The sequence below is a fragment of the Rhinoderma darwinii genome, chromosome 1 (assembly GCF_050947455.1).
Source record: "Rhinoderma darwinii isolate aRhiDar2 chromosome 1, aRhiDar2.hap1, whole genome shotgun sequence".
Lineage (NCBI taxonomy): Eukaryota > Metazoa > Chordata > Amphibia > Anura > Rhinodermatidae > Rhinoderma > Rhinoderma darwinii.
In genome coordinates, this window is record NC_134687.1 from 480,997,188 (window position 1) to 481,019,426 (window position 22,239).

At 46.6% G+C, this 22,239-nt stretch overlaps 1 protein-coding gene across 1 annotated transcript in view; it reads right to left on the minus strand.

Moving 5' to 3' along the window:
* Window positions 1–22,239, minus strand: part of P2RX4 (purinergic receptor P2X 4) — a 64,884-nt gene that overhangs the window by 38,557 nt on the left and 4,088 nt on the right. The window contains exon 2 of the mRNA XM_075834487.1: window positions 6,115–6,262. Within this exon, the coding sequence (XP_075690602.1) occupies window positions 6,115–6,262 (148 nt within the window). The remainder of the gene's footprint in view (window positions 1–6,114; window positions 6,263–22,239) is intronic.

Genomic DNA, 22,239 nt, shown 5'->3' on the forward strand with positions numbered 1-22,239 from the left:
TTTGACATTCTTCTCTGCAGATCCTCTCAAGCTCTGTCAGGTTAGGCTACGTTCACATCTGCATCGGCGTTCCATCAGACCTTTCTGTCAGGGGTACCCATGAAGCAAAGCTTTCCGTTCGCATAACCATTGATTTCAATGGTAATGCTTCCGTTGCTAGTGGTTTCCATTTGTCTCATAAGGATTCCGTTTTTTTGGCGGAATAAATAGTGTAGTCGACTATGCTTAATGGGTTCCCCTGACAGGTCTGACGGAACCCATGAACGGAATCCCAGTGCAGATGTGAACAAAGCCTTAGATGGGGACTGTCGGTGGAAAGCCATTTTCAGGTCTCTCCAGAGAGGTTTGTCTAGGTTCAAGTCAAAGCTCGGGCTGGGCCACTCAAGGACATTTACAGAGTTGTCCCTAAGACACTCCTGTATTGTCTTGGCTGTGTGCTTAGCGTCATTGTCTTGTTGGAAGGTGAACCTTTGGCTCAGTCTGAGGTCCAGCCAGGGCCGCCATCAGGGGGGTACTGGGGGTACTGCAGTGAGGGGCCCGGGCATAAATAAAAAAAAAAGGGGCCCGCACTCTGCCGCTGGAACTAATATACTCACGGCAGTGTGGCTCTTACGATTTCATTTCGATGAAAGGAACAGGTCCCATCACGAAGCAGGGGCCCGTTCATTACATCAGAATAAAACCGTAAGGGCCCGCTGGAGAGTGAGATGTGCCCGCCCCTCCTCCTCCACAACAGCGTGACCACGTGTGGGGAGGAGACATCACAGCAGCGGGAGTTATGAGCTCAGCCTCGGAGGATACGTCCAGCAGCAGCAGTCATCGCCTTCAGTGAGTACTAATATCTGTGTCCGGCTGCTGCTGCCCGGAGCCTCCTGAAAAAATCTCCTCCTGCCCCCATAGAAAGTAAATATCTTCCCCACGTCTGTATTATGTTAACACCGCAGCATAGGATTGTATCAGCTCTGCGGCTCTTATCTCCCGTCCTGTGTAACATGTGGCAATAAACCTGTCTTCTCCCTCTGTTTACACAGGACAGGAGAAAAGAGCCGTTGTAGAGCTGAGTGATACAATCCTATGCTGCAGTGTAAACTAATACAGACGTGGGGAAGATTTTTGCTTTCTATGGGGAGGGGGTAGAGTTAGATGATAATGGGGGCAGGGAGATGATAATGGGGGCAGGGAGATGATAATGGGGGCAGGGAGATGATAATGGGGCAGGGAGATGATAATGGGGCAGGGAGATGGCATTGGGTAAGGAGGGAAATGATGCTAGAGTGGGAAGGAGATAATAATGGAGGGAGGATGGCACTTGAGTAGGGATGCACGATGCATCAAAACTTCGATACTGTTTCGATACCGTGCACCCCCAAACGGTTCGATGCCGTTATTTCATGTATTTCGATACTAAGCTGTGCGGCCGCACAGCTCAATATTGTAATACATGAATGTATGAGAGCGGAGCTGCGGCTGTGTAATACAGTCACGGCCCCGCTCCGGAGTCCTCACATGTGCGCGCCGCCAGGATGATGCGATGCGGGCGGCGCTGCACTAATGAGCGACGGCACTGAAAACAGAACATGGCGGGCGCACTACAAAACACCCCCACATGTTCTGTCTTCAGTGCCTGAACCGCCGCTCATTAGTGCAGCGCCGCCCGCATAACCTCGTGCTGACCGCGTGCGGGGCAGGGCAATGGTTGTATTACACAGCCGCAGTCCCACTCTATAAAGGCAGAGATCAGAGAAACCTCTCCTCTCCGCCGCTATTCCCCTGAATGCTGCGATCAAAGCTGACTGCAGCATTCAGGGGAAAATAAGAACGGGGGGATGCCCCTTGGATCACGTCACAGGAATCCCTGTGACGCGATTGAGGGACATACCATATATGGGCAGACAGCCCAGGGTCCAATGAAGGACCCCAGGGCTGTCTTACCATATTTCCTGTTAGGGCATACTCAGGTGTGTCCTAACAACTGCCTGTGTACTATCCGTATATAGATATATGCCAGTACATTAAAGTTTAAAAAATAAAGTAAAAACATAAAGTAATGTTAAATAAAATAAAAATACACATACACCTTTTTTACAAAACACATTAAAATAAGTCTCAATACATAAAATATACACATATTCGGTATTGGCGCGGCCGTAATAACCTGCACAACAATTTTTTTGCGTCATTTATGATGTGTGCGCTGTAAAAAATAAAATACAAACTTCTTTCACTTAATAATTTGGGGCACGAGGTGTGATGAATTTAACCTCCATGTGCTTCACATTAATAGTAATTAACCCCATCATGTACCTTACACATTAACCCATTATAATTGAGGAACATGATGGGGTTAATTACTATTAATGTGAGGCACATGGAGGTTAAATTTACCATCACACCTCGCGCCTCACATAAGAAATGGAAGAACTGGTTTTTTTTTTATTACTGTTGGCAAAGTATCGCTTTGTTATCGAAATCACAATACTACACAAAGCATCGGTACCGAAGTCCAAATTCTGGTATCGCGACATCCCTCCACTGGAGGAGGCATTATACAATGGGGGGGGGGGGGTAATAATTGGGTGAAAAGTGATGATATCTGAAGGGAGGGGAGAAATTATACATGGGGAGGGGTAGAGGAAGGAGAGAGTATACCTGGGTAGGGGGAGAAAGCTTATACCGGAGGCATAGTTAGCAACAGTCCTGAATTTGCAGGGACTGTCCTGAATCTACAGAGGCAGTCCCGGCAAATTACTGTCCCAGACGTGTCTCAGCCACTGCCATATTCAATTGTATCTGCGTCCACAGGATGCGGATACAATTGAATACTATGGCAGAGCAGGAAAGTATCAGCTTCCTGCTCTGCCATTCACCCATCCAGGAGCGGAATCCCCAGCCAGAGAGTTGCCGACACTCTGGCCGGGGATTCCTCTCCTAGAGGTAGCCCCTGAGGTCACTGTCCATATATGGACAGTGAGGTCAGGGTCTCCTCCTGGACTGGAATCCCCTGTAGAGAGTGCCACACACTCCCCTGTAGTTAGTGCCGAACATACCCCCTGTAGATAGCGCCACACACACTCCCCTGTAGATAGTGCAACACACTGCCCCATGTAGATAGCTCCACACAATCCCATGTGGATAGCGCCACACCCACCCTGTAGATAGCGCCACACCCCCCCCCTGTAGATAGCACCACACACAGCCCCCTGTAGATAGCGCCAAACACAGCCCCCTGTAGATAGCGCCACACACAGCTCTGTACATAGCGCCACACACAGCCCTGTACATAGCGCCACACACACCCCAGTACATAGTGCCACACACACCCCTGTAGATAGTGCCACACACCCCCATGTAGATAGTGCCACACACCTCCCCTGTAGATACCGTCACACACAGCCCCCTGTAGATAGCGCCACACACAGCCCCCTGTAGATAGCACCACACACAACCCCTGTAAATAGCGCTCCACACCCCCTGTAGATAGCACCACATACACCCCCCTGTAGATAGTGCCCCACACTCCCCCTGTAGATAGCGCCACACACACACCCCTGTAGATAGTGCCACACACCCCCCTGTAGAGAGTGCCCCACACCCCCCTGTAGAGAGTGCCACACACACCCCCCTGTAGATAGTGCCACACACACCCCCCTGTAGATAGTGCCACACACCCCCCTGTAGATAGTGCCACACACCCCCCCTGTATATAGTGCCACACACCCCCCCGGTATATAGTGCCACACCCCCTCCTGTAGATAGTGCTACACACCCCCCTGTAGATAGTGCCACACACAACCCCCTGTAAATAGCGCCACACACAGCCCCCCTGTAAATAGCTCCACACACTGCCCCCTGTAGATAGCACCACACACAACCCCTGTAAATAGCGCTCCACACCCCCTGTAGATAGCACCACATACACCCCCCTGTAGATAGTGCCCCACACTCCCCCTGTAGATAGCGCCACACACACACCCCTGTAGATAGTGCCACACACCCACCCCTGTAGATAGTGCCACACACACCCCCCTGTAGATAGTGCCACACACACCCCCCTGTAGATAGTGCCACACACCCCCCTGTAGATAGTGCCACACACCCCCCTGTAGATAGTGCCACACCCCCCCCCTGTATATAGTGCCACACACCCCCCCGGTATATAGTGCCACACCCCCTCCTGTAGATAGTGCTACACACCCCCCTGTAGATAGTGCCACACACAACCCCCTGTAAATAGCGCCACACACAGCCCCCCTGTAAATAGCTCAACACACAGCCCCCCTGTAAATAGCTCCACACACTGCCCCCTGTAGATAGCGCCACGCACACTCCCCTGTAGATAAAAGTCTAAATGCTATACTCTGGCCACAGGTAGGGGTCTGGTGGAAAGGTGTCTGAATTACCTAACAGGTCTGGTCTAGGATCTGAATTTTTTTCTGGTTTGGTGTCTGAATTAATTTTGTTGCGTGGTTTTTACACAGATAACGCGTGTGCAGCGTGTGAAGAGAATGCAAAAGCATCATCCAGGCATGCCCGTGGCGGTGGGAGATCTTAGGGACTACATTTTGGTGAGTGACTCTGCTGTGTATAGGGCTTCAGTGCAATGATTTTTGTTTATATTGCCCTCCTACACCCACACACACACACACACACACACACACTCACTTTCCCTTTTTGCCCCCCACAGAGCCGCTGTCTCTTGTCTCTTCCCTGTCACTCCACAGAGCCCCTGTGAGGTTGCGTCTCCCCCTGGCTAACACTGCTACCTTCAGTTCTCCCAGCCCTGGCACTTAGTCTCTCCCCTTTGCCCTCCGACACCCACCTCCTGTCTCTGCCCTGCTCCTCCAAAGAGTTTTCTTTTTAATGTGCCCTACCTCCCGCCCCTTTACATTTCACCCCCTCCCTCCTAATAACGGGGGCGGGGGCTCAGACTCATTGGCAGTATGGGGCCCAGAAATTCCGTATGGCAGCCCTGGGTCCAGCACTCTGATCAGGTTTTCATTAAGAATATCTTTGTACTTTGCTCCATTCATCTTTTCCTCAACCCTGACCAGTCTCCCTGTCCCAGCCGCTGAAAAATACCCCCACAGCATGATGCTGCCACCACCATGCTTCACTGTAGGGATGATATTGGGCAGGTGATGAGCAGTGCCTGGTTTCCTCCAGACATGACGCTTAGAATTGAGGCAAAGAAGTTTCATCAGACCACAGAATCTTGTTTCTCACAGTCAGTCCTTTAGGTGCTTTTTTGCATACTCCAGACAGGCTTTCATGTGTGTCTTTTACTGGCCACTCTGCCATAAAGCCCAGAATGGTGGAGTGCTGCAGTGATGGTTGACCTTCTGGAAGTTTCTCACATCTGCACACAGGATCTTTGGAGCTCAGCCAGAGTGGCCATTGGGTTCTTGGTCACCTCTCTTACCTAGGCCCTTCTCCCCCGATTACTTAGTTTGGTGGGGCGGCCAGTTCTATGAATAGTCCTGGTTGTTCCAAACTTCTTTCATTTAAGAATTAGAGAGGCCACTATGCTCTTGGGAACTTTCAGTGCAGCAGAATTTATTTTGTACCCTTCTCCAGATCTGTGCCTCCACACAATCCTGTCTCTGAGCTCTACAGGCAGTTCTTTCCTCCTTATGGCTTGGTTTTTGCTCTGATATACAGTGTCAGCTGTGAGACCTTATATAGACAGGAGTGTATCTTTCCAAATCATGCCCAATCAAATAAATTTACCACATGTGGACTCCAATCTAGGTGTAGAAACATTTCAAACATAGATCTGGATCTAGAGCTAAATTTCAAGTGTCATAGTAAAGGGTCTGAATACTTATGTCCATGCGAAGTTAGAATTTTTATTTTGCAAAAAACGTCTAAAATTCTGTTTTCACTTTGTCTTTATGGGATATTGAGTGCAGAATGATGGGGGGAAAAAGTTGAATTTGGTTTTATTTTAGCACAAGGCCTTAACATAACAAAAATGTGAAAAAAAGTGAAAGGGTCTTTAGACTTTCCGTATGCACTGTATTTACCATAGTTATGAGGCTTCCATACCCAGCAGTGTGACTTGTTCAGAAAAAGCCAGATCTATGCCATTTTGATTGCATGCTATGTAGAACTAACCTGAGCTGGTATAATGTAATCCGCAACATCCCAGACCCTGAACCCTAGATCCGATGTATTTGTCGCTGCAACTCCTTTCACTTTCGAGGTTACAGAACTGACTACAGTATCAAACTCCTGGTAGCCTTTCTCCCAGACAAACACCCACCTGTAAAAAACAAAAAAAAACAAAAAAAAAACAGAAGGAATACAAAGGGGTTTCATTAAAGGGCTTCTATATGCTTGATAACAGTGACAGATTAACGGATCACTAAATTTGCATTAAATGAACAATCTGTTTTAATTCAGCCTCCAAGAGAACACCAGACCATTTATACACATAAGACCACGTTCACATGTAGCGGATTTGCTGTGTATTTTGCGCCCCGATTTGTGGGCGGAAAACTCGCAGATTACATGACCTGCAAATTGGTTTCAACTGTATTTTTATTGAAAATTTTTCAAAATATACACATGACATTAGGATGCATGGGCAGGCCATACAATCCATTCGACAAAGCAGTAAATTCCAACAGACAAAACAAGACACCGGGGAAAAGACACAAGGGGGAAGGGGGAATAGTCAGAGATCAATCTACGGCCTAATTCCGAGATATCTGTAGCCAATACTTATCCCACACCACTTTGAACCTGTCCAGCTCATTGTCAATAGAGGCCGTCATATGTTCCATAGTGTGAATTTCCCTAATTCTAGTCAGTAAGTCGATGTGAGAGGGAGGGGCGGTCTGTCTCCATTTCCAAGCTATCAACGTCTTAGCGGCAGTGAGAAAGTGTCGAAAAAGTCGGGCTAGTGGCTTCCCCAAAGACCTGGGAGGGACATTCAAGGGACCTGAAAATTGGATGAGATTACAACAAATCTCATCCACACGCTGCAAACACTTTCACCGTGGAATTTGACCTGTGGTGCAGATTTTAAAATCTGCAGCATATAAATTTCTGATGCGGATTGGGCGTTGATTTATCGTAGATTTTCCCTATTGCATTAGATGGGAAAGTCAAAATCTGCAACAAAATCCAAGCAGTGTGGATTTTGCGGCGAATTAGCTGCGGATCCAAAACTGTGAAAAATTTTGGATAAAAGAAAAACACCAATATACTCACCATCCCAATCTTCTGCCTCTCCCCTGGTAATGATTGACTGGATCCCTGACCGTTTCTGTACCTGGCCTCCAGAGATGATGTGTTGTGTAGACATCTGACCATTCCAGTTAATCAAAGGCTGCAGTGGTCACATGTCTACATGACACGTCATCGCTGGAGGCCAGGATACTGCGACAGGCAGGGGACCAGGCTAGCATTACCAGGGGAGCAACAGATCTTTTTTCTGCCCTTTTCCACATCAGCAAACCTGCCCAATTTGGCTTGGATTTCCCATCGGCTTTCTCCAGAATTGCTGTGGAAATTATCTGCAGCAAATCTGGCACAAATGAACATCCTCAGAGAGAACTTCCTTGAAGAGGTCAAGGTGCAGTAGTCTTTATTCACTTTTTAAACATATCCCCTATGCTGGGCACCACTTAATCTGTTACATGTTGACCTATCATAGGGCAGCATGAACATGCTGACAGTTTTGCGTTAAACATTCGAGCAGTGAATATCTGGATCACGTATGGATATTTAGCCTGGGTGTTAAAATGTTTCTGCTATGAAGTGACAAAATACAAAAGTATGCGACATCATACCAGTCACACCCTGCCGCATTTTAAGAAAAATGCTACGGACCCCTAAAACACCACAAACTAAGTAGAGGTTTGTAGTCATTTTCATATTTTTGCAATAGAAAAATGTAAAACACTGTATCTGCCTCCTTGAATGACGTGGCAGCCTGTGATTGGCATCGCTATGGGAACCTTCGCGTTGTTTGACCTGTGTGACGACACAGGGTGCCATACCTTTCCTACCTAAAGGGGGTGCCATTTTCAATATACAAATGTACACTGTCGTGCCTTTATCCTTCATACGGTTTACCAATAAATATAAACATTCTGTTTGTATACACTTGGTTATTTTAGGTTTACAAACAGTCCACACTAAGGTTATCACTCCTTAGCCATGTTCCATGCTCTCAGACGAGGGCACACCACGACTCGGGTCCTTCCCCTTCTTCAAACACGTTTATCTTTATTTAAAAACAATATAAAGTATAAAAGATAAAGCAACAACAGTGTCTACATTGTATATTGTAAACTAATTCTATATTGTTTTAGAGGAAGTGAGAAAAAAAAAGCGGCATGCATAAATGACTGCAGGGTTGATTGTCTGCGTACACATGCGAGGGATTGGATATACGTGCATGAGAAGTGTATGGAAGGATGTGAGCAAGCACTTGCCGAATGGGGTCTTAATGAAATCTAACGTGTATGCCATTTGTGAAGGGGGCAGCAATAGAGTCTCGCACACGGTCATCTAATCTAAGGCTTGCCCTGCGCGTAATACTGCTATCTAGGAGCCAAATGCAAGCGCCCAAAAATTCTGGCAATACAAATTTTTTGCAGTAAGGATTAGGCTCTTCTTATGGGTGTGACTATAAGGGTATGTTCACACGGCCTATTTTTGGACGTTTTTAGGGAAGAAAAAAAAACGGAAGCAGAACGCCTCCAAACATCTGCCCATTGATTGCAATGGGAAAAACGGTGTTCTATTCCGATGGGCTGTTTTTTTACGCGACCGTTTGGAAAAACGGCCACGAAAAAGAAGTGCAGGTCACTTTTTGGGCTGTTTTTGGAGCCGTTTTTCATAGACTATTGAAAACCGCTCCAAAAATGGCCATAAAAAAAAACACAGCGAAACGCCGCAAAAATCGCGAGTGGCTTAAAAAACGTCTGAAAATCAGGAGCCGTTTTCCTTTTAGTAGAAAAGGCGATACGGCCAGCGCTGCACGAACGAGCAGGCACTGAAGAGAGTACATAGGGGCGTTTTGTAGTGCGTCCGCAATGTAGTGTCTTCAGTGCCGGCAATCATTAGTGCTGGGCTGGTCGCATCACATCATGCTGACCGCGCGCACATGTCAGGACTCAGGAGCGGGGCAATGGCTGTATCACACAGCCGCAGCCACGCTCTGACTACATTCATGTGTTACAATGCTAAGCTGTGTGGCCGCACAGCTTAGTATCGAAATACATGAAATAACCGTTTGAAGGTGCACACTATCGAAACAGTATCAACATTTCGATGCATTGTGCAACCCTACCACACAGTCCCCCCTTTAGTAGATAGTGCAACACACAACCCCCTGTAGATTGTACCACAGCCCTCCCCTTGTATATAGTGCCACACAGCCCCCCCAAGTAGTACAAGGCAATGGCGCATCCGAGAAAGTTGTATCAGCCAGGGGGATGTCAATCAAACATGGAATTGTGGGTTTGGAGGAAGGACTATGACTCTTCAGGATAGCGGCACCGCCCCATGACCCTTTAATGAATAATTAGCATATAGTGTGCGCCGTTTTAAAAGTTCATTTTATAGATTTTGCTGCATCTGAAAAACAAACAAAACATACATTTGGAAATCTTGTCAGGTTATGTATTACCACATGGTGGCGGTTCAAGGGGGTTAAAACTACCATTAAATATACAACGAATTGAGAACAATGCCATCTGCCCTGCAATTTTATTCTAAATATATCCTTAATAATTACAGCTCCAGAACCAAGCTCATACATATATACAGTACCACAACCAAGCTCAGTACATAAATACAGCACTAGAACCAAGCTCAGTACATAAATACAGCACTAGAACCAAGCTCAGTACATAAATACAGCACTAGAACCAAGGTCAGTACATATATACACAACACCAGAACAAATACAGCTCAATTTAGTGCAACCCCTGCCGTATAGGTTTGTACGGCGTAAAACTATAGCTCCCTGCGTGACCCGAACAATGGTAAGGATATGCTGTAAGATGCGGTTTCACAAAAAGAAAAAAAAAATCATACCACCCATCATCTCGCTGCAGATCATACAGTGACTACATTACAGATTAGAGGCAGAATAAACATTTACATTAAGTGACTCACTGGTGATGTCTCAGATTCTAGTTATTTTTCTCTTTTCTTCTCCCTCCGGTCCAGACCTTTATGATGGATTTCTCCCGGCCACGACCCATTTCTGCAGTTTTCCGCTCAGATGTCTTCAGCTTCTCACTTTTAAAATATTTCTGCACCTATAAACGAAATTCTGAACACCTCTAAATATAATAGCGCCATACACTGTGTCCGATTATAATAGTACCATACACTGTCACACACACACACACACACACTGCCCCCTGTAGATAGTGACCCCCATAGAGCCTCTGTAGATAGTGACCCCCATAGAGCCTCTGTAGATAGTGACCCCCATAGAACCTCTGTAGATAGTGACCCCCATAGAACCTCTGTAGATAGTGCCGTACATATGGACTCCAGAGCTGCATGGCAATAGTGCTAACCACTGAGCCACTGTGCTGCCCTACATATAGCTTCCCCTATAGTGTTCCACATATAGCCCACCCCTGTAGACAGTGCCCTACATATAGCCCCCCTATAGATAGTGCCCCACAGGTAACCCACCCCTGTATATAGTGTCCCACATATAGTTCACCCCTATAGATAGTGCCCTACAAATAGCTCACCCTATAGTGCTTCACCTATAGCCCACCCTTGTATATAGTGTCCCACATATAGCCCACCCCTGTAGATAGTGCCCTACATATAGCTCCCCCTGTATATCGTGCTCCACTTCCCCACATAGACCCCCACTGTAGATAACGCCACACAGTTTTAGTAGAAAAAATAAAAGTTATTTTACATACTCAACCTGATCCCGTTCCCGCGCCATCCGGTGGCAATGCAGATCTGCCCTCTTTTGAGCAGGTCTGCTGGAACTGAATGAAGCAAGTGGTGCATCGTTGAAAGGCACTGATTGGCAGGGCAGAATGACTTGCCCCGTCAGTCAGCACCTTTCAACCGCGGAAGTCGTTGAAAGACGCTGATTGGCGGGGCAAGTAATTTTGCCCTGCCAATCAGTGTCATTGCAAGGCGCTGAACGGTTGGGCACGGAACGTGCCCGGCCATTCAGCGCTGACACATTATAGACACACTATAGACGAAGGTACAATTACTGCAAGAGGGAGTGGCTGTCACTAGCACCGCCCCCCCCCCTTGCTAGCGGTGCAACCGAGCATATGGGGGGGGGGCATGTCGGCGGGCGGCACGAGCCCCCTCAGGACGCGAGCCCCGTAGCAGCCGTTACAGTGGTAGTTACGCCACTGGGTTTATACAGTGCCATGATAAGTAGTGTCATACAGTATCCAGATAAATAGTGAAATTATGCAATTTTCTGACATAAATGGCAATTTCTTTGTATTTTCAGGTGAGGAAAACACCAGGGGGGGAAAAAAAATTACATTTGGCACCAACGCCAAACGTGTTTATCATGTGTCTGAAAAAGAGGGCACGACCGCTGTGTGACTTATTTACTAATATTTCCGGTTACTTTTCAACACAAAACTGGTGGCAAACAATGCCAGGTACAACAATAAGTGTGTTGCACTAGGGAATACAGCACATGGTAGGCCAATTCTTCAGACTGACACACTGCTCCGCAGTACACCAGTTTACATAAATGGGTTCCATAGTTTTATACAAGCATCCAGATACATAGTGACATAATAAGTAGTGCTATACTGCATCAAAATACATAGTGCAAAACAGCACTCATAATTAGGTTCCTACAGAATTATAGTCAGACATCATAGTGCCACACACAGTCCTGGTAAACAGTACCATATAGCGCCTAGTAATTTCAGGGTCCAGGACACCTAGGGGCAGGAATTAAATGGCTGACTGGAGAGAGGGGCACTTATGTATATATGAAGAGATCGCTCAACCCAACCCTCTCAGCAGGGATTATCCGCTGACTGACGTGTATCTGCTCTTGTATACACCCAGGTCAGAAACGCTGATGGAGTGAGCAGGTGCTTTAACCCCTACCCGCACCAGGACGTAACTGTCCGTCGTTGCGGGAGGTTACTTCCCGCACGAGGACGTACAGTTACTGAGTTTTTTCCGATGCACACTGTCGTCGACAGTGTGTACCGGGAGGTCACCTGTCACCGACAGCTGACACTCCCCTCTTGCCGGCCAGCGGTCCTTTGCCGCTGATTTCGGCGAATTAACCTTCAGCTGGTCCTGATAGGCTTCCTGTCAGAGTGACAGGAAGTCACTGTGTCGTTCCCGATGGCATACTGTCGGCGACAGCGTGCATCGGGAACTTGGAGATCAGCTGTCCCCGACAGCTGACACTCCAGTGTTGCCGATCAGCGGCTCATCACCGCTGATTTCGGCAATTAACCCATTACATGCGGGGCTCGATTGCGATCTCCGCATGTAGCGAGTTTGTAGCGCATCAGCAGCCCCCATGCAATCGTGGGGGCTTCTGATGCTTGTGATGGCACCCGGGGGCCAGACAACGGCCCCAAGTCTGCCATGTATGTCAGCCTATGAGGATCAGCCTCTGCTGATCCTCATAGCCCAACTGTCAGAGTGACTGTGACGTCACACTGACAGTTGGAATACGTTACACTACCTAGGTGGTGTAATGTATTCTAGCAGCGATCAGAGCTGCAGGTCAAAAAATGAAAGTGTAAAAAGTAAAAGAAAAGTTAATAAAAATGTTTTATAAAAGTGTAAAAATAAAAAGGTTTTGTTTTCCTATAATAAGTCATTATAGGGAAAAAATGAAACCGTTAAAAAAAAAAAAAAAAAGTACACATATTTGGTATCACCGTGTTCGTAACGACCCAAACTATGAAACTATAATGTTAATTTCTCCGCACGGTGAACGCCTCAAACAAAATAAACTGAAAACTGTCAGCATCGCTATTTTTTGGTCACCACCCCTCCCAAGATATAGAATAAAAAGTGATCAAAAAGTCGCATTTACCCCAAAACGGTACCAATAAAAACTACAACCCGTCCCGCAAAAAACAAGACCTCCCACAGCTTTTTTGACGAAAAAATAAAAAAGTTACGGCTCAGAATAGCGTGTCCCAGAAAATAAATTTTATAGAAACTTAATTTTATTGTGCAAACGCTGCAAAACTTAAATAAAACTATACACATGGTATCGGCGTAATCGTACTGACCGGCAGAATAAATTAAAACGTAATTTATTGCACACGGTGAACGCTGTAATAAATAAAGAATTTAAAGTGCCAAAATCGCTGTTTTTTGGTCACCTTAGCTCTAAAAAGATCCTGAGGGGCCAAAATGCTCACTATACCCCTAGAAAAATTCCTTGAGGGGTGTAGATTCCAAAATGGGGTCACTTTTGGGGGGTTTCCACTGTTTTGGTCCCTCCGGGGCGTTGCAAACCCGACATGGCACTGAAAACCAATCCAGCAAAATCTGCGCTCCAAAATCCAAAAGGCGCTCCCTCCCTCCTGAGCCCTGCTGTGGGTCCAAACATCAGTTTATGACCACATATGGGGTATTGCCGTAATCGGGAGAAATTGCTTTACAAATGTTGGGCGGCTCTTTCTCCTTTATTCCTTGTAAAAATGAAAAAAATTCTATGTTTCCACAGAAAAATAGGTGATTTTCATCTTCACAGACTAATTCCACTAAATTCTGCAAAAAAACTGTGGGGTCAATACGCTAACTATACCCCTAGAAAAATGCCTTCGACTGTTTAGGTACCTCAAGACCTCCTCAAACCTCACATGGTGCCTAAAATATATTCCTAAAAAAAAAGGAGGCCCCAAAATCCACTAGGTGCTCCTTTGCTTCTGAGACCTGTGTTTCAGTCCATTAGGACACTAGGACCACATGTTGGATATTTCTAAAATCTGCAAAATCTGGGCAATAAATATTGAGTTGCGTTTCTCTGGTAAAACCTTCTGTGTTACAGATTTTTTTTTATTACAAATGAATTTCGGCAAAAAAAAAATGAAATTTGTAAATTTCACCTCTACTTTGCCTTAATTCCTGTGAAACGCCTAAAGGGTTAAAATACTTTCTGAATGTGGTTTTGAATACCTTGAGGGGTACCGTTTTCAAAATGGGGTGATTTATGGGGACTTTCTAATATATAAGGACCTCAAAGCCACTTCAGAACTGAACTGGTCCCTGAAAAAATAGCCTTTTGAAATTTTATTGAAAATATGAGAAATTGCTGCTAAAGTTCTAAGCCTCGTAACGTCCTAGAAAAATAAAAGTACGTGAAAAAAAATGATGCAGACATATGGGAAATGTAAACTAGTAACTATTTTGTGTGGTATTACTATCTGTTAAATTCAAAAGAGGCTGCCTGCCGGCAGAAAAGAGCCCTGTTTTCCAACTATTATGTAAATAAAAAATAAAAAAAGTCTTTATTCGATTTGCAACAAGGACAGACTACATTAAATTTAAAAGTTAACGTCCATTTCTGACAGCCGTCAGCGTAGTGCCAGACGTAGGAGCTCTGTCTAGGAAGGGTTAAGTACCACAACTACAGAGCGCTACATTCAGTTAGTTATTAGTTAGATTCTAGAGCGTCAATAGGACAATTATTAAAATGAAGGTAGAAGCCCCCCCCGACATGTTTCGCTACGATGTAGCGTCTTCAGGGGTATCGGGGCCAATGACAGCGAGCGGCGGAGTCGGTCTCATTAAATATTCGCTGCACATAGCTACACGTGTCCACAATCAGTCGGTAGCCTATCGAAACATGTCGGGGGGGGGGGGGCTTCTACCTTCATTTTAATAATTGTCCTATTGACGCTCTAGAATCTAACTAATAACTAACTGAATGTAGCGCTCTGTAGTTGTGGTACTTAACCCTTCCTAGACAAAGCTCCTACGTCTGGCACTACGCTGACGGCTGTCAGAAATGGACGTTAACTTTTACATTTTATGTAGTCTGTCCTTGTTGCAAATCGAATAAAGACTTTTCTTTTTTCTTTACATAATAGTTGGAAAACAGGGCTCTTTTCTGCCGGCAGGCAGCCTCTTTTGAATTTAACTGTTTCACGCCCACCAACTATTGAGGTCCTTCCCTTTGTATGTATCTGTTTCACAAGCAAATACATTTAAATTTAGAAAAATGCTAATTTTTGCTAAAATTTTAAGTTTTTCACAAATAAATATTGAATTTATCGACCAAATTTTTTCACTAACATAAAGTACAATATGTCACGAGAAAACAATCTCAGAATCACTTGGATAGGTAAAAGCGTTCCGGAGTTATTACCACATAAAGGGACACATGTCAGATTTGAAAATATCATCTGTGTCCACAAGGCCAAAACAGGTTGTGTCCTAAAGGGGTTAAGTGTATATGCTGGTAGCTTTCCTGGCGTACACACTAAGCGTACATCAAAAACATGATGTGAGCGCTACACTTTTTATAGGCTATGTAATCCTTTGAAATCATTGTGTGTGTGTGTGTGTGTGTCAGTGTGTGTCAGTGTGTGTCAGTGTGTGTCAGTGTGTGTCAGTGTGTGTCAGTGTGTGTCAGTGTGTGTCAGTGTGTGTCAGTGTGTGTCAGTGTGTGTCAGTGTGTGTCAGTGTGTGTCAGTGTGTGTCAGTGTGTGTCAGTGTGTGTCAGTGTGTTTGGTGCAACTTTCTAGATACTCTTTATTAAAAATTATTTTTACTTTTTGAGATAAAGCAGCAGTATCCAGAGCTGAAACCTGTATCAGTCAATCTGACGGGTTCATGAACTTAGATGTAATAGACTGCAGGTGGATCCAGCGTGTCAGAGATATGCAGGACCCGTTGTCACTGAACCAGTCAGTGCCGCTGACCTGACGGATACAGGTTTAAGTGCTAGATACAGCTCCTCTATCTCAAAAAGTTAATAATTTAATAAAAAGTATTTGCACCAAACACACTGATACACATTTTTATTTAAGGCCTCATGCACACGACCGTAAAAACATCCGTTATTACGGGTCGTAATTACGACCCGTAATAACGGGCTCATAGACTTCTATTGGCCACGGGTACCTTCCCGTTTTCTTACGGGAAGGTGCCCGTGCCGTTGAAAAAGATAGAACATGTCCTATTTCAGGCCGTAATAACGGCACGGGCAGCTCATAGAAGTCTATGGAGCTCCCGTAATGACGGGTGGCTACGTGTGTGCACCCGTCATTACGGCAGCGTTGCTAGGCGACGTCGGTAAATAGTCACTGTCCAGAGTGCTGAAAGAGTTAACTGATCGGCAGTAACTCTTTCAGCACCCTGAACAGTGAATTCCGATCAGATTATAGAGCAACCTGTAAAAAAAAGACATTCATACTTACCGAGAACTTCCTGCTTCCTCCAGTCCAGTCTCCCGGCCGTTGCCTTGGTGACGCGTCCCTCTCGACATCCGGCCCGACTTCCCTGGATGACGTTTCAGCCCATGTGACCGCTGCAGCCAATCACAGGCCAATCACAGGCTGCAGCGGTCACATGGACTGCCGCGTCATCCAGGGATGTCGGGCTGGATGTGAAGAGAGGGACGCGTCACCAAGACAACGGCCGGTAAGTATGAATTTCTTTAACTTTTATTACAGAAAGGGCTGTCCCTTCTCTCTATCCTGCACTGATAGAGAGAAGGGCTACCGATTAGTGCAGTGTAATTTTGCAGCCAAAAACGTGCCCGTAAATACGGGTGGAATACGGGCGACACCGGGCCCATATTTACAGGCACGTGCCCGTAAATACTGGTGCAAAACGGGTCGAATACGTGTGAAACCGGACCCGTATTTACGCCAGTATTTACGGGTGGGAAAAAATACGGTCGTGTGCATGAGGCCTAAAAATAAAATTTAAAAAGGTGTACATAGCCTCCAAAGTGTAACTATGTCAGAAGTTTTGATTGGTGGTGTACGAGCACCGAGTCGCGAAAACCAAGCACTTGTGTGAGCGCTCAGCGGCTTAGTTTCTGTTCGGCTTTTTCTGGAAATCAATGTATCGGAGTACAGGCTCAATAGAAAGTCTATGAACCTGTACACCACTACATTGGCTTTCCGGAAAAATCGGAACAAATGAAGCGGCTAAGCGCTCACACGGGCGCTTCTGCCGCTTCTGTTTAGCAATTGGTGGGGGTCTCAGTGCTCGGACCCCCACCAATAAAAACTTCTGACATGTCACTATGACGTGTCAGAAGTTTGTTGAACGTTAAGTTACCCTTTAACCCCTTGCGTACCTTCGACGTAATAGTACGTCGCTGGCCGCTTAGTACGTCGAAGGTACGCTGGAATATTACGGCGCAGGAATAAACTGTCACTATGTGAAATCACATAGTGACAGAACAGCGGCGGCAGCTGTCATTGACAGCTAACCGTCTCTGCTACCGGCCTGGGGACCAATTAGCAGTCCCCAATGCCGGCGATTGCTGTGATTGGTCAGTCTCTGAAGACTGACCAATCACAGCCGTCTGACGTCGTCTGCAGGAGAAAGCTCCTGTCACTTTCTCTGATCTCCTCACTTCTGTGAGATACGTGAGGAGATCAGAGAAAGCGGTGTAAAAAAAAAAACCACTATTTTTATTAACCCCTTTCCGAAAATGGGCGTATAGTAACGCCCTGAGGATGAAGCGGGCACAGGAGCTGTGCTCGCTCCATCTTCATCGGATGTCGGCTGTAATATACAGCCGACATCCCACTGCAACTACAGCGATCACTGTCCTCTCCGATCGCTGTAGTTTAACCCCTTAAATGCCGCTGTCAATAGCGACAGCGGCATTTAAGTGATTGATACAGAGGGAGGGGGCTCCCTCTGCACCCCATTGCCCCCCCCCCCCCGCGAAAAATCGCGGGGTTCTGATGGTTGCAATGGCAACCAGGAAGCCTAGCAACGGCTTCCTGGTTGCCAGGTACGGGAGCCTATTAGGTCCTGCCCAAGGCAGGACGTAATAGGCTCAACTGTCAGTTGTAAAGTGACAATTACAATACACTGCACTACATCAGTACATACAGAAGTAGTGCAGTATATTGTGCAGGGGATCAGAAGATCAGATCTTCCAGTCCCCTAGTATGTGTAAAATAAAAAGTGAAAAAAAAAGTTTTAGATAAATAAATAAATACAAGTTTTACGTAATAAAAACAATAATCGCCTTGTTTCCCTGATCAAGCCCTTTATAATTAGAAAAAAAATGAAAAAAAAAAGACAAAAACTAGACATAATAATAGGTATCGCCGCGTTCGTATCGGCCTGACCTAAAAAAATATATTATTTATCCCGCACGGTGAACACCGTAAAAAAAATACCATAAAAAACAATGGCAGAATTTCCTTTTTGGTCACGTTGTTTCCAAAAAAATGGAATAAAAAGTGATCAAAAAGTCACGCGTAGCCAAACATGGTACCAATAAAAACGACAGTGTGTCACGCAAAAAATGTATGTACTCCGCACAGATTACATATGCCCCCACATTATAAACTGAAACACCAGTAAAACACTAAACAAAACTACTACCAAGCAAAATCTGCGCTCCAAAAGCCAAATGGCGCTCCTTCTGGGCCTGGCAGTGTGCCCAAACAGCGGTTTATGACCACATATGGGGTATTACCGTACTCTGGAGAACCGCTTAACAATTTATGGGGCGTATGTCTCCAGTGGTACAAGCTGGGCCCAACGCATTGGGCACTGAAATAGCATATATGTGGAAAATGTCAATTTTCAATCTGCAACATCCACTGTGCACTAATTTCTGCAAAACCTTTGGGGGTCAAAATGCTCACTACACTTCTAGATGAATTCCTTGAGGGGTGTAGTTTCCTAAATGGGGTCACTCAGGGCCGCCATCAGGGGGGTATTAGGGGTAGTGGTGTGAGGGGCCCGGCCAAAACTAATTGAAAGGGGGGCCCGGCAACTGCCTCGACATTCTTTTGGTAGGAAAAAACGGGCCCCTGCAATGGGGCCCGTTTTTTTCACCATAAGAATGTCGTGAGCTGCTGCTGCTGCTGCTGCGGGCCCCCTCCCCTCGTCATGGGGGGCCGTCAAACCGTCCGCCCGCGCGCGCACCCGATCGCGCGCACAATGAAACTGCCGCGCGTGCGCACTCGCGAGCGCATCCAGGAACGCCCGCACTGGAGACCGCCCGCGCGCGCACCCGCGATCGACCGCGCGCGCACCCGCGATCGACCGCGCGCGCACCCGCAAACGAAGCGCGCGCACCCGCGACCGGCCGCGCGCGCACCCGCGAACGAAGCGCGCGCAGCCGCGGACACACATGGACAAAACTTACCTGGAGCCTGGCTGGAGGTGAAGGACTGGACGTCTGGACCGAAGACCTCCCCTGGAAGACATCGCCGGAAGAGGACTGGAGTGGGAGCAGCTCTTCTGACAGTGAGTAAATTATCTCAAAGTGTTGTTTATGTATGGCCCTGTTCACACAGTATTTTGCAGGCAAAAAAAAATCTGCCTCAAAATTCCTTAAAGAATTTTGAGGCAGATTTTGACCTGCCCACACTATCTTGCTGCGTTTTTTGCCCGCGGCGATTGAGGACAGCAGACAAAAAACGCAGCGAAAAATGCATTTTCTGCCTCCCATTGATTTAGATGGGAGGTCAGAGGCGGAACCGCGGCAAGAAAGGACGTGCTGCTTTTTCTTTTTTCCGCGACTGGCTCCCATTGATTTCAGATTAAATCAATGGGAGGCGGTTTTGGAAGTTCTTTGGTGCTGATTCTGACGCAGTGTCCGAGTCAATATCAAGGCCCAAAAACTCTGTGAACTGGGCCTTATTGTTAGGGCTTATTCAGACGAACGTGTAATACATCCGTGCAACGTGCGTGATTTTCACGCGCCTCGCACGGACCTATGTTACTCTATGGTGCCGTGCAGAGTGTCAGTGATTTTCACGCAGCGTGTGTCCGTGTGTCCGCTGCGTAAAACTCACGACATGTCCGATATTTGTGCATTGTTCGCGCATCACGCACCCATTGAAGTCAATGGGTGTGTGAAAATCACGCTCAGCACTTCCGCAGATGTATAAACTATGAATGAAATTAGAAAAGCACCACGTGCTACAAACATACAAACAGAGTGTCATAATGATGGCGGCTGCGCGAAAATCACGCAGCCGCGCATCATACGCTGCTGACACACGGAGCTGTTATGGACCTTTTGCATGCGCAAAACGCCACGTTTTTTGCGCGTGCAAAAAGCACACGCTTGTGTAAATCCGGCCTTAGGGTAGGAACACACTAGGCATGAACACTGCGGATTTTATGCAACACATTTTATTGTGGATAATCCGCAGTGTATTTACAGTCGCAGCAGAGTGGATGAGATATGAACAAATCTCATCCACACGCTGCAAAAAAAATGGACCTGCAGTGTGGCTTTGGCTTTTTAAGTCGCATGTCAATGTATTCTGTGGAATCGCTGCTCCTCTGTTGCGGAAATGCTGCGGTTCTGCCGCAAAAATCACACAAGAGAAGAAAAAAAAGGTACTTTTTTAAATTGATAAAGTTTAGACTTGCCCCGGCCGTAGTCCTGGTGATGCGATCCTCTATTCTTAGCGCAGCCCGGCCTCCTGTCATGACGTTTCATCCCATGTGACTGATGCAGCGGTCACATGGTCTACAGCGTCATCCCAGGAGGCGGGGCTACGTTCAGAAGAGAGAGATGCGGCACCAGGACTACGGCCGGGGCAAGTCTAAACTTTTTTTTCCCTGCAGGATTCCCGCAGCGGACACGCCTCACGAAACCTGCGCCGCTATTTCGTGCGGTTTTGCTGGCAGAATTCCCTGCGGCTCCCGGGATAAGCTGTGTAGTTTTACTCAGCATATCCGCCTAGTGTGTTCCTTATGATGTCGCTCCTGGAGCTGCTGCCGCTCTCTAAATAGGAAGTTGGTCCAGTAGAATTTGGAATTATTTTTTTTTGTGAACCAGCTTAAAAAAATACAAAACTTTTGTGTTAGGGCCTGTTCACATCACTGTTCGCTTCCGCTCCGGGGTTCCGTCTGAGGTTTCTGTCGGGTGAACCCCGCAACGGAAAGTGAAAGTGATAGCACAGCTTCCGTTTCCATCACCATTAGCGCAGTCGACTGCGCTATTAATTCCGTCCGAAAACCAGCCGGAATGGTGACGAACCACCGCTCCGGGGTTCCGTCTGAGGTTTCTGTCGGGTGAACCCCGCAACGGAAAGTGAAAGTGACAGCACAGCTTCCGTTTCAGTCACCATTGATCTCAATGGTGACGGAAACATCGCTAATGGTTTCCGTTCGTCACCATTCCGGCTGGTTTTCGGACGGAATTAATAGCGCAGTCGACTGCGCTAATGGTGATGGAAACGGAAGCTGTGCTATCACTTTCACTTTCCGTTGCGGGGTTCACCCGACAGAAACCTCAGAAGGAACCCCGGAGCGGAAGCGAACGGTGATGTGAACAGGCCCTAACACAAAAGTTTTGTATTTTTTTAAGCTGGTTCACAAAAAAAAATAATTCCAAATTCTACTGGACCAACTGCCTATTTAGAGACCGGCAGCAGCTCCAGGAGCGACATCATAAGGGACACACTAGGCGGATATGCTGAGTAAAACTACACAGCTTATCCCGGGAGCCGCAGGGAATTCCGCCAGAAAAACCGCACCAAATAGTGGCGCAGGTTTCGTGAGGCGTGTCCGCTGCGGGAATCCTGCAGGGAAAAAAAAGTTTAGACTTACCCCGGCCGTAGTTTAAGTGACGCATCTCTCTCTTCTGAACGTAGCCCCGCCTCCTGGGATGACGCTGTAGACCATGTGACCGCTGCAGCAGTCACATGGGATGAAACGTCATGACAGGAGGCGGGGCTACGCTAAGAATAGAGGATCGCGTCACCAGGACTACGGCCGGGGCAAGTCTAAACTTTTTTATAAATTTAAAAAAGTGGCTTTTTTTTTTTTTCTCATTTGTGATTTTTGCGGCAGAACCGCAGCATTTCTGCAACAGAGGAGCAGCGATTCCACAGAATACATTGACATGCGACTTAAAAAGCCAAAAAGCCACACTGCAGGTCCATTATTTTTGCAGCGTGTGGATGAGATTTGTTCATATCTCATCCCCTCTGCTGCGACTGTGATACGCTGCGGATTTTCCACAATAAAATGTGTTGCATAAAATCCGCAGTGTTCATGCCTAGTGTGTTCCTACCCTAAGGCCGGATTTACACAAGCGTGTGCTTTTTG